Source organism: Castor canadensis, chromosome 3 (genome assembly GCF_047511655.1).
Source record: "Castor canadensis chromosome 3, mCasCan1.hap1v2, whole genome shotgun sequence".
NCBI lineage: Eukaryota > Metazoa > Chordata > Mammalia > Rodentia > Castoridae > Castor > Castor canadensis.
Window position 1 is genome coordinate 73,467,921 of NC_133388.1, and position 14,479 is coordinate 73,482,399.

The following is a 14,479-nucleotide window of genomic DNA, read 5'->3' on the forward strand; positions in this document are numbered from 1 at the left end:
CCTTCACTATCCTCCATTGGGTTACCTTAAACTTTCACATACTTGATACTTGATTAATGGTGCTGTTATTCAATTCTCTTCAGCTACCCCTTTAGAGTATAGCATCTGTTCCTATCAACACAGCTGCTTTGACGTTTTTCCAAGCCAAAACTATTTCTGCCATTATATAGAATTTCAGGAGCCTAATTTTTCATTTATGTGTTATAATGGACATAGAACTGCTCCTTCAGAAATTCCTTTTTTTCCCCTCCTTCAGAAATTCTTGACTCTACTTTATATATGTGTGGAACCAGCATGGATAACCACCCAAATCAATGTCCTAATTTGGCCTTTCATTTTTTGATAAAAAAAAGTCTAACTTCACCATTTGCTCTTTTGATCTCTAAATTATAGTGTCTTAAGTCAATAATACAGAATACCATGCAGTCCCTTGACAGGACCTAAACCTTGAATTATCCCATAGTTCAATACCTCTCAAAAGTCCAGGCAAGAAAATTGATTAGGATTGAGCGAGGTATACAAAGGTCATACACTAATCTTTAGAAGATCAGTATGTTGGAACTGTATTCTCCCTGAGGACTTGTTTTCATTTTGGGGTTGCATTAGTGGATTCTTATTTTATCAAAGAAAATTTAAGAAATTGCCTTAGAAAACCTGAAACAATATTTGCTACAGGGACATGGTATACTAGATTTCTTACTGTTCCTTGAGGGTTGGTACTTGGGATCATATTTAAGTGTCCCCCATAAAAATTCAGTTTTTCTGACCTCTTTGTTCTGACTCTTCACTCACCAAGAAACACCCTTATTTCTGCATTATTCTGCTGACTTAGAATATACTGTCCATAAAGATGTTGAGTATTTCTCATAGCAAATTAATAGACTTCTGAGTAGGATCAAGTATCCTGTGTTTAACCTCAGAGGGAAATGTGCCAATCATACCTTGTGTGAGCCTATTCACTGCTTATCATGGCAGTATTTCTTATTATACATGAATAAGTTAGAATTCTGGTTCTACACCAATTTCCTGTGCATTTTATTAATGTGAATCAGGTTCTCAGAACCTAACTAAAAATCTCTGGGTTTTGAAGTGGGAGGTTAGATTCCAGCCAACCTCCCATAAGATAAAATATCTACCCCTTCCGGTTGCACTTCTACTTATTAGCATAACCCTATGTAAAGTCTCAGGTAAAAAACTGAAAAAATTTTAGGAAAAGCTCTGCTTATCTGGAACACTAGGAAGCAAATTCTATTTCCCTTCCATATCTTTTCCTCTTTACAATCAGGAATCTTAATGTCAACTATAAAGGATCGTTTGGAAGTGGTTTTCAAGCATCTCATTTGTGAAATACTTCTGAATGCTTGAAGTTGGGACAAACAACTTGGATGAATTAAACAGCTTAAAACAACCCTAAATCAATCATTATATCATCTCAGGGTCTATATTTCCTCCACAATTAGTCCACTATCCACATGGTCCACTTTTGATATTGTAGCTTTGGGGGAATTTTTCCTGCCCAGAAAGTTATTTCTTCCATATTCACAAGGCAAAACTCTCTTATACTCCCGTGAATCACCATCTTCTAATGCCAACTTAATGCTATGCTTTGTCTTTACCGATAACCTGAAACAAACTGTACAATCTGTTTCATCACGTTATATGTGATGAACATGAAAATTAATGTTAACATCTTTGAAGACTTTGCTACATATTGTATTAGCACTCCAGTCAAGAACAATCTGCATGTTTTCATTTCCCCCTTTGTGACTTACTGAAATATTCTATTTTATTTATTCCTATTTATTTTTACTCACATTTTACTATCTTACTGCATGTGCTCCTATTTTCTTAAATTCTTTGTGGAGTAAGGGTAGGTTTCATGAAATAAAAGAAACGCTCTTTGGTAACTACTCTTTACTGCCCTCTGCAGATAGAATGAGTGAGACAAACCTAATGACATTACCTACAGTTGTGTCTAATGGTAGATTCTTATTCAATAGAAAATCTTAAAGCAACTGACAGTTTTTGAGAAGCTAACCACTACCAAACCATTATTCACAAAAAAGGGCCTCCAAATTTATTGAAGCCACCTCACTGTGGAAGATCTCTGGGAACCACATACCATATTTTCAATAGATCTCCCTATCTCCTGCACCAGAATACACAAAAGTCCTCCCTTAGCGTGGATCATGGCTAGGGTCTCTATTTCAAAGTTCCTACCAGACTTGTAAAATTTGGAGCTGGATGATAGAGAGAATTCAGACTCAATAGTTATAATCATAAAAACGTGCAAGCATTAAGCAATTCAGTGTAAGTGCTGTGCAGATGAGTGTTAGCAAATGTTGGAACCCATTTAATGCATCAATCAGAGATAATGTAAGATTTTTCTTTCTCTTTTTACTAAAGTGTAAGGCAGGCTGCAAGATAACCAGTAAACAAGCAGCTTCAATTTTGGGTACAAAGAACTACTGATTACGCATGGATTGTTTTCTTTAGTCACACTATTTTGTATGGATAGCAACACTGTCGGTGATGTCATCTTCTAAAACAACAAACTCGAATGTATAGGCATATTGTGCCAACTGAGCTCAAATCAATGACCTGGGTAATGCAATCAGGGTAACACTATTATTCCTCATCTTAACTCTCCAAGCCTGTAGAAAATAAATGCTAATCCAATGCACGCTCAAGGAATGCCTTGAATGTGTTGTGTGGGAAAGGAAATCAAATCCTTATATTCTTTTATTTACATTCTAACATGCACTTTAAGAAACACATCCCACAATTTAATATCATTGTGTGCATCATAATATGTTGTGTTAGGTTTGCACTATTAGCAGGTTAAATACCTTCTTAACATTCACACTTTCTTACCTACAAATATGCTCATCTAGGATATTTTCTAAAGAATTGATCTCCAAATGTATATTCACTGGATGATACACATGTCAATACCTTTCCAATCCAATGTCTATCATTGGATTGACACACATATCAATACCTTTCCGCATCTGCGAAATCAGAATGATTTGTAGCATACCTGATAGAGGAGGCAACGCTGTTTTATTGATTGGACAAGAAATTTTTTGAAAGATTTATAATTTTTAGTTCCATCTCTGTTTGAGATTCAATTAATCCTAGTTATTTATCTTCATAAGGAGCATAATATGGATTTAAATCAAGCAGACTTAAATTTTTTCAACATCTGGAAACCTAAGCTTTCTGAGGCAAAAAATATTTCTTTAAAAGATATACAGGAGGGCTGAGGATGTAGCTCAGGTGGTAGAGCACCTGCCTAGCATGAGCAAAAAAGAGAAAGAAGGAGACGAAAGGAAGGAAGGAAAGAAGGGAGGGAGGAAGGGAGGAAAAGAAAGGAAGGAAGAGAGAGAGAGAGAAAAGGCATACAGGAAAGAGATCCAATGAGCATTCGCAATCGTTTAAAAGAATACAAAGAGGGCTTCTGCAGACATGAGCAGGTTCGACCGAGGGACTGAGAACTGCATTTCAGCCTCTGAAGACCGGACATCCGGGACTCTCCAGAGCCAGGGAGCGGCCCGATCCTCCTAGGGGCGGGGCCACGGGCGTTCGGGGCGGGGCCGGCTCCTGGCCACGCCCCCTCATCCGGCCCACGCTCGCGGGGGCAGAGCTTGCTTAGCGCGGGGCGCGAACCTGTCTTCCGCGGAGGCGGCTGCAGCGATGGCTGATGGCTGCCGCAATCCTCAGGCTCGGGCGCTCCTGCAGCAGTGCCTGCATGCTCAACTGCAAGTTCGCCCAGCCGAGGGGGACGCCGCGGCTCAGTGGGTGGAGGTAACGTCTTCTGGGCAGCTCTCCCTATCCTTTCCGAGCCGTCTCGATGACTCGGCCCCTCGTTTCTTTCCAACGAGCAGGCCGACCCCTTGGTGCTCCGGCCGGTTCTCCTTGGCTGTGCTTCTCTTGCACCGCTGTTCCCCGCCCCAGGCGTGCCCCGGAGGAAGAACGTGCGTCCCCGCCGGGGGACCCCTCTGTCCGTCTGTGAACCCCTCTGTCCGTCTGTGAACCCCTCTCACCGTCTGCGCGCCCGAGCCCGTGCACTTTAGGCCTCTGTGTTGAACACGACCTGCTGCTCCTGGCCCGGGCTGGACTGGGTCAAGTTCAAGTAGCTTTGTTGCCAGAGTTCAAGATCTGCTTTCACTTGTGCCCCAGCTTATATTGAGTCTGTCTTGGTCTTGGCATAGAAATGGGATTTCCCAAGAAACAATTTTATTTCAAGACTTTTTTTTTTTTTTTTCCTGCTGTACCAGATAAAGCCAAGGCCTCATGGATGCTGGACAAGCATTCTACCACTGAGCTACAGTATCCAGCCCAAGAAACATTTCTTAAAATTTAACAACTAAGATACAAAGACTACTACTTTTGTAATAATTTTGCATTTTTGTTTTGTTTTTGAGACAAGATCTATGTAGCCAGGCTGGCCTCAAACTCATGCCTCTGCTTCTCAGGTGCTGAATTCCAGGCATGCATTGGGCCTCCCATGTAATGTAATCATTTTACATTGTTATCGAGCGCATGTATTCCAAATAACTTAAAACCTTTACCTCAATATGAGTTCCTTGTACTTGCATAGTTAGCGCTTTTTTTTTTTTTTTTTTTTTTGGCGATACTGGGCTTGAAACTCAGAATCTACACCTGAGGCACTCCACCAGCCCTTTTTTTGTGAAGGGTTTTTTCGAGATAGGGTCTTGAGAACCATTTGCCCAGGCTGTGTTCGAACCATCATCCAACTGATCACTGCCTCCTGAATAGCTGGGATTACAGGCATGAGCCACTAGTGCCCAGGTCATGCTTACCTTTTTAAGGCAGCCTGTTGAGTGCAAAAGCAAATAAAATGTTAAGCCAAGTCCTCGATGTATTTTTGCAGTAAGAAAAAAAGTTCATAGTTAAAACCTTTGGAGGTACTCAGAATCTTTAAAGTAGAAGAATCTCATTCACTCATCTCTGCTAAATGGGGTCCCAGATCAATTATTCCTTAATACAATCCTCGTCGTTATTTTAACCATTACCCATGAAGAATGACATGTGAGCGATTTTTCCTAGATCAGAATCTGTAACACTGTATGAACTTGAAAATAATTTATACGTATCAAAAATTTCTGTATTCCCACCTCTCCCCTTTTCTCAAATTGTTTATTTTTGTTGACCTTTTATTGATATCTTGATTTGTCTTCTACATTTGAAATTTTGTTCCTTTGTATGTGTTATTTTTAAAGAATAGCCTACTTTGATTGTGGCCTTCTGACACTATAAATTCCAGATGTAATCATTCAGAGTCCTTCCATGCTTCTTTATCTTTTTTGTTTTTCATGCCATATTTTCTTTTGCAAAATCACAGGTACTTATTGCAGCCCAGCAAACTATCAGTTTATAAACTTTAAAAGCTAGTTTTAAAGGCTTTTCCCTCCCTCCCACACATAACTAGATTAAAGAGTTGACAAGTAATAACATGGTGAGAAGAGTATAAATACCTCTTTCTCACCATCCTCTGCTCTGTTCTGTTATCACAGTTCTTTTTTTAACAGCATTTTAATTGTTGAAAGTTGCTTTGCTTGTTCTTAGTTTCCTTCATTTAGAACTTTGCCATCACAGACTAATGTTTTTCTTTGTGTGAGAATTATCTGTACTTTTCTGTGTATTTGAAATGTTTTATACCAAAGAAACTACAAGAAAAGTAATTTTGACTTGAGAGGAATCTGTAGCTCCTAACTTAAGGTCTATTATTGTGATAAACAAAAAGAAAATAATACTGAGGGAGTAATGTACTAAATAATTCTGACATTGGAAGTGTCCCACTGTGAATATGCTGAAGATTTGGGCCAGTGCTAAAAATGATACAGTTTTTAAGAAGAACTCCTTTTTCCAGATAAATCAAGTGTGAGTGCAGAGCTATCTTTACACAGAAAACCATTTAGATAACACAGAACCTGGAAGATACAGATGAATGTTAATGTAATTAACAAATAAATTGAGTCCCTATTATATGTAAAACATGTGAAGTGCTTTAGAAGTTAAAATGTGCTTCTGCCTTTAAATTGTTTTGTATATGTAGCACTTACCATGAACCCAGCCCTGTTTTAAGCACTTTACAGTCACTAACTCCTTCAGTGTTTGTAGTATCTCCTGGAGTCAGTGAGGCTTCCTGGAGTCAATGAGGCTGAAAATACAGAATCACAAGTTGAATGATTGACTCAGAAGCACAATCAGTCATTTATCAAATGTCTCTTTTCCTATAATCTGTCTTATAAGAGACAGTAAAGAAATATCCAAGTCATTATGTGGAATAAATAAGTTTACATTCCCGACAACAACCAGTCTTGTCATGTAGAACTTATTATCATAAATGTAATTTTCAAGGTCCAATCATTGTGTTTATTTAAAGCATTAACAACAATAACCAAAAATAATTGAACAGTTTCCTGGAGTTAATAGAAATAGAATCAGACCCTTTGTTTTACTCCATGTAAGAAAGGCATTAAGAGTGATGATGTCAAAAGATACAACCATACTGTTGCTTATTTATCAGTCCTGCCTGGTATAATGTGAATTCATTTGTAACTGAATAAATGGGCCTTACAAACTAAATGTTTCTAAGTCTGTCAACATTACTTGGTAGAGAGGAGACGATTGAAAATTCTGTTGATTTTGAGTAAACATTTGAAAGCATAACATGATTTTCACTGCTCTTAGATACAGTTTAAATTCAGTTTTTTAAAGAAATAATTGTGATGAAACTTGAAAAAGATTGTTTTTTCTCATTTATTTAGAAATCAAAAATGAATCTTATTTTTCTTCCTTTGCTTTTAACCTCTATGTTTGTAAAATGTTATTGTGAATGTTTACTCATTCAGCTGTGTATCTCTGTGTAGACTTCTTCCTAATCTGAGTTTGTTCTGATGATTTCTCATAGGTTCAGAGAGGACTAGTGATTTATGTGTGCTTCTTCAAGGGAGCTGATAAAGAACTTCTTCCGAAAATGGGTATGTGTGTGATGTTTTCTCTTAAGAGTGAGAAAGAGGGCAGGCAGAGTGGCTCAAGTGGTATAGTGCCTGCCTAGCAAGTAGAAGGTCCTGAGTTCATACCCCAGTCGTGCCAACAAAATTTTACAAAAAAAAGGAAAAAGAGTGAAAAAGAATAGCAATAGACAAATGAACAAGAAGGTACAAGAAACACATCTTGTTTTGTCTTTTTTTTGAGGTGTTGGGGATGGGACCCAGAACCTTGTGCATGGTAAGGAAAGCACTCTACCACTGAGCCAAGAAGTATAATCTTAAATTGTCCAGATATATAAGTTATTAACTACCTAATTCTATCTCGTATTGGCTTTAGCTATTTTTCTGTTGCAAAATTTAAAGTATGTATGTGTGGTAGAATTCTATTGAAACATCTGCAGCATTTCAGGTGGGTTATAGATTGATTTAGAAGAGTATACATGCAACATAGTTCAGCCAAGATTGCAGAAAGTTGTTGGAAGCAGAATGGCCACATGGGGAGAAAAGATGTTGCTTTTCTCAATATAGGTTCTTTATTCTCCAGATAAGAGAGTCTCTCAGAGGAGCAAGATGACATTGTATGTACAAGGAAGTCCCATCAAATCCAGAAGGCTCAGCCTTACATCATTGTTTTAAAAGAATTTACATTAACCATTTATGTACATCTTTGTAGGAAATATGTACAAAGAGAATTCTCCTGGTTCTTGAACCAAACTCAGTGTTATAATAGCCACACTTCTTCTGGGGCATAGAAAGCAAAGTAAATGTTTGGGGATCACTGAACAGTGATTTACTTATTTGCAGCTTTCTAGTATCCTTGAAAATCCATAGCACTATACATTCCTTATGATAATCAGATAAGTTCAGATAGACCAAATCAAATCATGCTGTCTCAAATCGTATTTGGTCCAGAAAAAAAAAACAAACTGAAATAATGGAGCTATACCTAAGATTGGAGACACTTTATATCCTCATTAGCAAAGAAGTATATGAAGCCCTGAGTTCAAATCCCATAACATCCTCCCCCCACACACAAAAAAAGAACCTTTGAAGGGTTTAAGAAGAAAATGAAATAAGGACTCTTATTATAGTAGAAGATAATTTGTGAGGTCCTAATGATACTGGATTTCTTGATCCTGAGTTCATGTCCTGGTATTGTCAATGACTAAAGATGCTGGACCAGGAGTTAGAGTAAGCAAGCACAAAGTTTATTGAAAGGATAGCAAGGCACCCTGACAGGTGGGACTTAGTGAAAGATCTAAACCAAAGAAGAGCTGAAGTCTAGGAGATAATAGAGGGCACTAACTGACTTAGGTCCAGGTATCCTGCCTTGAAACTATATTTGCGATTGTTTGGCACATTGAGTCAGGTTGCTGAACTCAACCACCTGTTGCTCCCTCTCCTTATCAAATTGAGCATTCCAAGAAAGTCTTGTCAGTTCTTCTTGGCCTTGGAAGTCTGCCCAACTCATCCTGGCCTTGGAACCCACTACCCACATTGTGCAGCTGCATTTTGTTAATTTGGTAAAGAATTTGTTATTTCTCTCAGAAGCCTGTTGTTATAGACTTAAGTAACTCTAAATCAAAATAGGATACACTCACTAAAGCCAAGCTGTATTTTGTTTTACAGTGATTAAATCCTAATGTGTTTCCATTAGTATGAGTTCACTCTAAATAGATGTATAAAATTGTGGTAAATTAAAGACACTGAGGATGTCTACCTTAAGTCTTTTAGAGGATAGTCTGACACAAAACTTTATATGTCATGTTTCTATGCAGAGGACTGTATGACTCTGAGAATCACATTCTGCCGCTTTGAGCTACAAGCAAATAAATGCATCCGTTACTGATAGCTTAGTTTTTACTTTCCTCTATTCCAGAAGGGAAAGTAAGCCAATGTGATGGCCTTCTCTTACTTATTATATGGATTCAGATCTTTTTAATCAAGTCTTACCTCCCTTGGGAACATAAGCAGTTATGTCGATACAAAGTCAGAAATAGCATAGCTAACAGAGATGTGTAGAATCTTCTTCAATTCATCTTTAGTATCATTGGACTAAGATCCAGGGATCTAGCATAGCTTAACTTCCTGTCTACATCATTGGAGATATTTGATTGATAACCTATCTTAGAATCTTTGCGTTTCCAACATGCCATTAATTCATTGTTTCATCTTAATTCTACATATATTTGCATTTGTATTGTATTCATTTCTACTAAATACTGATACTTCTATACCAACAGCATTTTGAGTTCTCAGTTCTAGCCAGTAGAGGGAAGTATGTGAAAGTGTAATCAAACATATTACCTCTCATTACCTCTCATTGCCTGTTAATCCAGAATTGCCTGCTTAGTCTGAATAGGTAGATAGTGATTTCCATTGAAATGTAGTGCTGTGAAGAATCAGCTTCCATAGAAGCAGTTGATAAAAATTGCTGGCTATGTAGCAAAACCTTATTTGAAATATAGAAAATTACAGAACTGTTTAAATGTAGATGTTAGTTAAGTGAAAAATTGATGGTGCTTTTTACCAAGTTAATTCCATGATTTGGGTAGCCAAACTAAATCCTTAGTAATATTTACTATGGATCCTTTAATATTGAAACCATTGACTACCCAACCAGCAAGCAAACCTTTTAAGGCCGATTCAATGGCAGGAGTGAGAGGTTTATAAAGTTTCTTTACTGTCTCCTCTTAGGACTGTACTTTGCAAGCAGAATTCATTTATACCTTTATAGAGGTAGGGAGACACTAAGTCTTGTTTATTTAACATAAACAGTTTTTTGTTTACTGTTATGAAAATGGTTAATGTTGAGGTAAAAAGGCTTTTTAAATTTAGGTTTTTAGCTATACATAGATATTTATTATGGTTTTGACACTTGTTAGCTATTAATAGTCTCATAAATGCTATGAAAATATTACCATGTTTTCTTATATATGAAGATAGTGCCTGTAACTCTGTATTGTTGGCTTACTTTTTCATTTGTAACAATGAATTTCATCTTTACACTTCTCCCGGAAATTATTATTTGGAAAATGCGTTGGACCTTTTAGTGAATAGGACCTTTCAAGGTTATGCAGTCACAAAATCAGCTGGTTTGTAATGGGATTGAACCTGGAAACTTTGTCATAGCTTAAAACTCTAGGTGGCTTAGTTTAAAATAACAAACACACTAAAGTTTTTATTTAATATATTTTGTTTTGCAGCAGAATTTGGTGTGAGAATGATTTATAATGGTATTTTCCAGAGGGATTTGCTTGTGAAATAAAAGAATCAAGCAGGAGAGATCTCATGTATTCCCGAGACAACAATATTTGAGGTTTCAGTGTGCAGTTAATTTGTTAGACCTCTCAGTGTACATAGGTAGCCTTAATTGTCAAGTCAGATTTAAAACATTATGCTCTTTTCTGTACAAAATTTGCCTTAATTTTCACTCTTGGATTATTTAGTGAAGCAGTTTTTTAAAATCTAGAGAATGGATTTGGAGCAAGAGCTAACAAACTGGGTTTTAAACATGAGATTTGCTAACTAAGAAATTGATGTTTTTCTTCATGTTTGTTTTTCACTTCAAAATGTTTTGCCTTTTTTCCCCACCCAGTTAATACACTGTTAAATGTGAAACTGAGTGAGACAGAAAATGGCAAGCATGTCTCTATATTGGATCTACCTGGCGACATTCTTATCATCCCTCAAGCCACCCTTGGGGGCAGAGTAAAAGGAAGAAACATGCAGTATCACTCTAACTGTGGAAAAGAAGAAGGGTTAGAACTTTATTCCCAATTTGTGTCTCTATGTGAAAAAGAATTAGCTGCAAACAGTAAGTGTGCTGAAGCTGGGGTCGTAGTGGAGCATGGCACTTACGGGAACAGACAGGTATTAAAGCTAGATACCAATGGACCATACACACACCTAATTGAGTTTTGAAAAATTAATAATTAGCTTCCGAGGCTGTTCTCTGGTATTTAATGACCTCAACTGTCATTAGATTTTCTACTCCTTTATCATGAATACACTCATCTACAGCATTTTAGGCAAGAAAATCCTGGATCCCGTAAATAACTGCAACCTCCTAATCAGATGACCTTGCCTGGTCACCTGACCTCTGGATCTGTTAAACCTTCTGTTGTACCGTCCTTCCGTTCGAAAATTTGAAACATACTGTCTGTTTACTTTGTAGTCATTAGGAAAATCTTCTTAACCATGTTTAAAAGATTCCATGCATTTAAGATATTTTATTATGAAGAAATTTGTACAACCAATGAAAACATTTATACCCTGAAGTTTATGTAGTATGTAATAAAAATAATTATATTAAAATTGGTTAAAATCCAGCACAAATCAATTATAATTTTACCAATTTTGTTTTTCTATATCAATTTTCCTTTTTTTAAAAATGGTGCTAGAGATCAAACTCAGAGCCTCATACATGCTACATCCCCTGCCCAGTTTTTCCTACTTTGAATGAAATGATATGTAGTTTACTATTCATTTTACTGATATCTGTGAAAATGTAATATAGAAATGTTATTGTGCATTACATTACTTTCCAAGGACCTTCAAATGATTTAGATTACTTTTAAGAATCTTTAGTATTATATACAATTATCATGTCAATTAAAAAATCTTCAGTTGATATAAGAAAAAGGTATAGGACATTCAAGGTGGTTTTATGAAAAATACCCACAGGATAAATTAATGTTCTTTCTGTCAGTTTTTACCAAAACCACATATAGGCTGGAGGTGTAGCTCAAGTGGTAAAGGGCCTGCCTACCAAAACTACATATGTCTTAGCTTCCATCTTTTGTTTTTAAAAATATACATGAAATTAGGGTTAATGTATAAATTTTTAGGAAATTTATATCTAATCCCTGTTGAATTAGAAGGAAAAAAAAGGGATGCTTTCAAGAGAAATGGTTTGTTTTTTTAATTGACTTGTGTGCATTATTTTTAATCAGATATATATGGGCTTGGTGATTTGTCAGTGTTTCTGTTATTGAATATTATTCACTGCATGTTTGTACCCTCCCCTCAAATTCACATATTGAAGCCTAATCCCCAATGTGTTGTATTTAGACATGCGCCTTTGGGAGATAATTAAAGATGAAGTCACGAGGCTGGGGCTCTCCTTTTGGAATTAGTTCTAAAAGGATTTTAAAAAGAAGAAACCCCAGAGAGCTAGTTCTCTCCTCCCACAAGCTGAGGATTTAGTAAGAAGATGACTAGAAACTGACCATGCTGACACCTCAATCTTGAACTTGTAGCCTCTAGAGCTAAGAGAAAATAAATTTGTTGTTTAAACCACACAGTCTATGATATTTTGTTTTGGCACCCTGAGCTGACTAAGATAGACAGCTAACAAGGTAAACTTTTCAAAAGTAAGAGAGGAAAAATATATAAGAAATTGAAAGAATAAATGAGTTATATGTAAAAGGCAATGTTTACTTTTTGCAAACTCTTCTTACTTGATTTTAAAGGATGTTTTGCAAGATGAAAACTAAACAATATTTCTAATTACCAAAAAAAGGTGAATAAGGGCTGGTGGAGTGGGCTCAAGTGGTAAGAGTGCCTTCCTAGCAAGTGTGAGGCCCTGAGTTCAAACCCCACTGATGCCAAAAAAGAAAAAGAAAAGAAAATGTCTTAAGTAGCTGCTGAAATTTTCTTTGTGTCTTATAATGTCTTTAGTTCTGTTTTTGTAACAAACTTTTTTGTTTTTGGTGGTACTGCAGTTTGAACTTGGCTTCATGCTTGCTAAGCAGATACTGTACCACTGAGCCACTCTACCAGCCTTAAGTTTTTATTATCCCACACACACAAAAAAAATCCTATTTTCTCTATACCTTTCCTGTACTATTCTATTTTAGAAGTTGAAAATCAATAACTGCCTTGGTAATGAGCTCATTGTCCTTAACTTTTGCTTTATTGATTCGTGATACACTTTTTATACTGTAATAAACTATTCATAAACTTGCAAACCCCAATTTTCTCAAAGCTTTTCCAAGGAGATGTATGTGTCTTTCAAAAAGATTATATTACCTGTTTTAAATCATTTTGATTTTATGTTTGGATAAAATGCTGACTCACAGCCCTGGATTGCTACTTTATAGTTGAAGCAATTCTCCTTCTTAAAAACCTTGGGATACTTGTGGAAAAAAGCAATTTCAAGTACATGAAGGATTATAAGCAGAAGGTGATAGCAAACTGCTTCATTTGCAGGGAGGCTACAACAGAGGGAAAAGGCAAGAGAAATAGTGAATACGAAAAATAATTTCACCTTGGGTTTCTGTAGCTCTTCTGGCCCAAATGCTCAAAAAAACTTCAGTATATCTTATTTTATCTTACAGCATATTGGTAATAAGGATAGCATTTTCTTTCTTAGAAAGAAAGATAATAATTTTTTCAGGGTCACACAATGGGGAGGAATAATTTCCGTCTCCTGACTTTTCTTATAGTGAAACTTGTTAAGCTTGAAATTGATTTTCATAAAAGCTCAGCATCTCTGTGGATCACTTGAAAAAGAATGGCCAATAGAGCTGGAGGTATGGCCCTGTGGTAGAGTACCTGCCTAGCAACTGCAAAGCCCTGAGCTCAAACCCTAGTACTGCAAAAAAAGAAAGGAAGGGAGGGAAGAAGGAAGGAAGGAAGGGAAGCAAGGAGGAAGGAAGGAAGACAGGGATAGCCAATAGATTGGTTTATTTACTAAATAAGTACAAGTAGGATTGCACCTAATTTTGGTAACTTCTGATCTGCCAATTTACAAACTTCCTGGTCCAATTACAGAAAATACCGTATGTAAGACACAATAGGCTGAGCATGGTGAATTACACCTATAATCATGCCTATAATCCTAGCTACTCGGGACTGAGTCCACTCAGGAAAAAAGTTCAGGAGACCCCCATCTCAATGAATAAAAAAGCTGGGTATGGGTTGTGTGCACCTGTCATTCCAGCTAGACAGAATGCATAAGTAGCAGGATCGTCATCCAGGCCACCCTGGACATACATGTGATACCGTATTCTTAAATTACATAAAGGAAGAAGGGCTGGGGGCATGGTTCAAGTGGTAGAGCACCTGCCTGTCAAGCCCAAGGCCCTGAGTTGAAACCCCAGGACCACACACACACACGATAATAGTTGTGGTTTTATATTTTAATGTGTGTGTGTGCTCCTGGAGTTTGAACTCAGGGCCTCACACTTGCTAGGCAAGCACTCCACCACACCCAGCCCTAGATGTGGTTTTAATATCTTGAATACATTCAGATAAAGTAAAATGAAACACACTTTTACTATTCCTTTATTCAAGTTATAAAATAAGGCATGCCATTTATGAGTGATATCTGTACTAATGATATCTTGACTCCATAGTGAGGAATTAAACATTTCAGATACATATAGTCTGTGTTACTTGTTTTAGATAATAAGAACTCACAGTGATGTTACAAGAGAACAATGTCATGTCAG

General features: G+C 36.9%; 1 protein-coding gene across 1 annotated transcript; it reads left to right on the forward strand.

The window, feature by feature from the left end:
* The first annotated feature begins 3,627 nt into the window (after positions 1–3,627).
* Positions 3,628–12,325, forward strand: Dtd2 (D-aminoacyl-tRNA deacylase 2). The gene is made up of 3 exons (XM_020169721.2): positions 3,628–3,807; positions 6,941–7,010; positions 10,621–12,325. The coding sequence occupies exons 1-3, from the start codon at positions 3,697–3,699 to the stop codon at positions 10,944–10,946; spliced, it is 507 nt and encodes a 168-aa protein (XP_020025310.1). The 5' UTR covers positions 3,628–3,696; the 3' UTR covers positions 10,947–12,325.
* Positions 12,326–14,479: the final 2,154 nt, after the last annotated feature.

Bases quoted from the DNA above. Each gene is read 5' to 3' on its own strand.
- Dtd2 (XM_020169721.2), top strand. From the start codon at position 3,697: ATGGCTGATGGCTGCCGCAATCCTCAGGCTCGGGCGCTCCTGCAGCAG. The intron at 3,808-6,940 runs GTAACGTCTTCT...GATTTCTCATAG, and splicing joins CCGCGGCTCAGTGGGTGGAG to GTTCAGAGAGGACTAGTGAT. The intron at 7,011-10,620 runs GTATGTGTGTGA...TTCCCCACCCAG, and splicing joins AGAACTTCTTCCGAAAATGG to TTAATACACTGTTAAATGTG.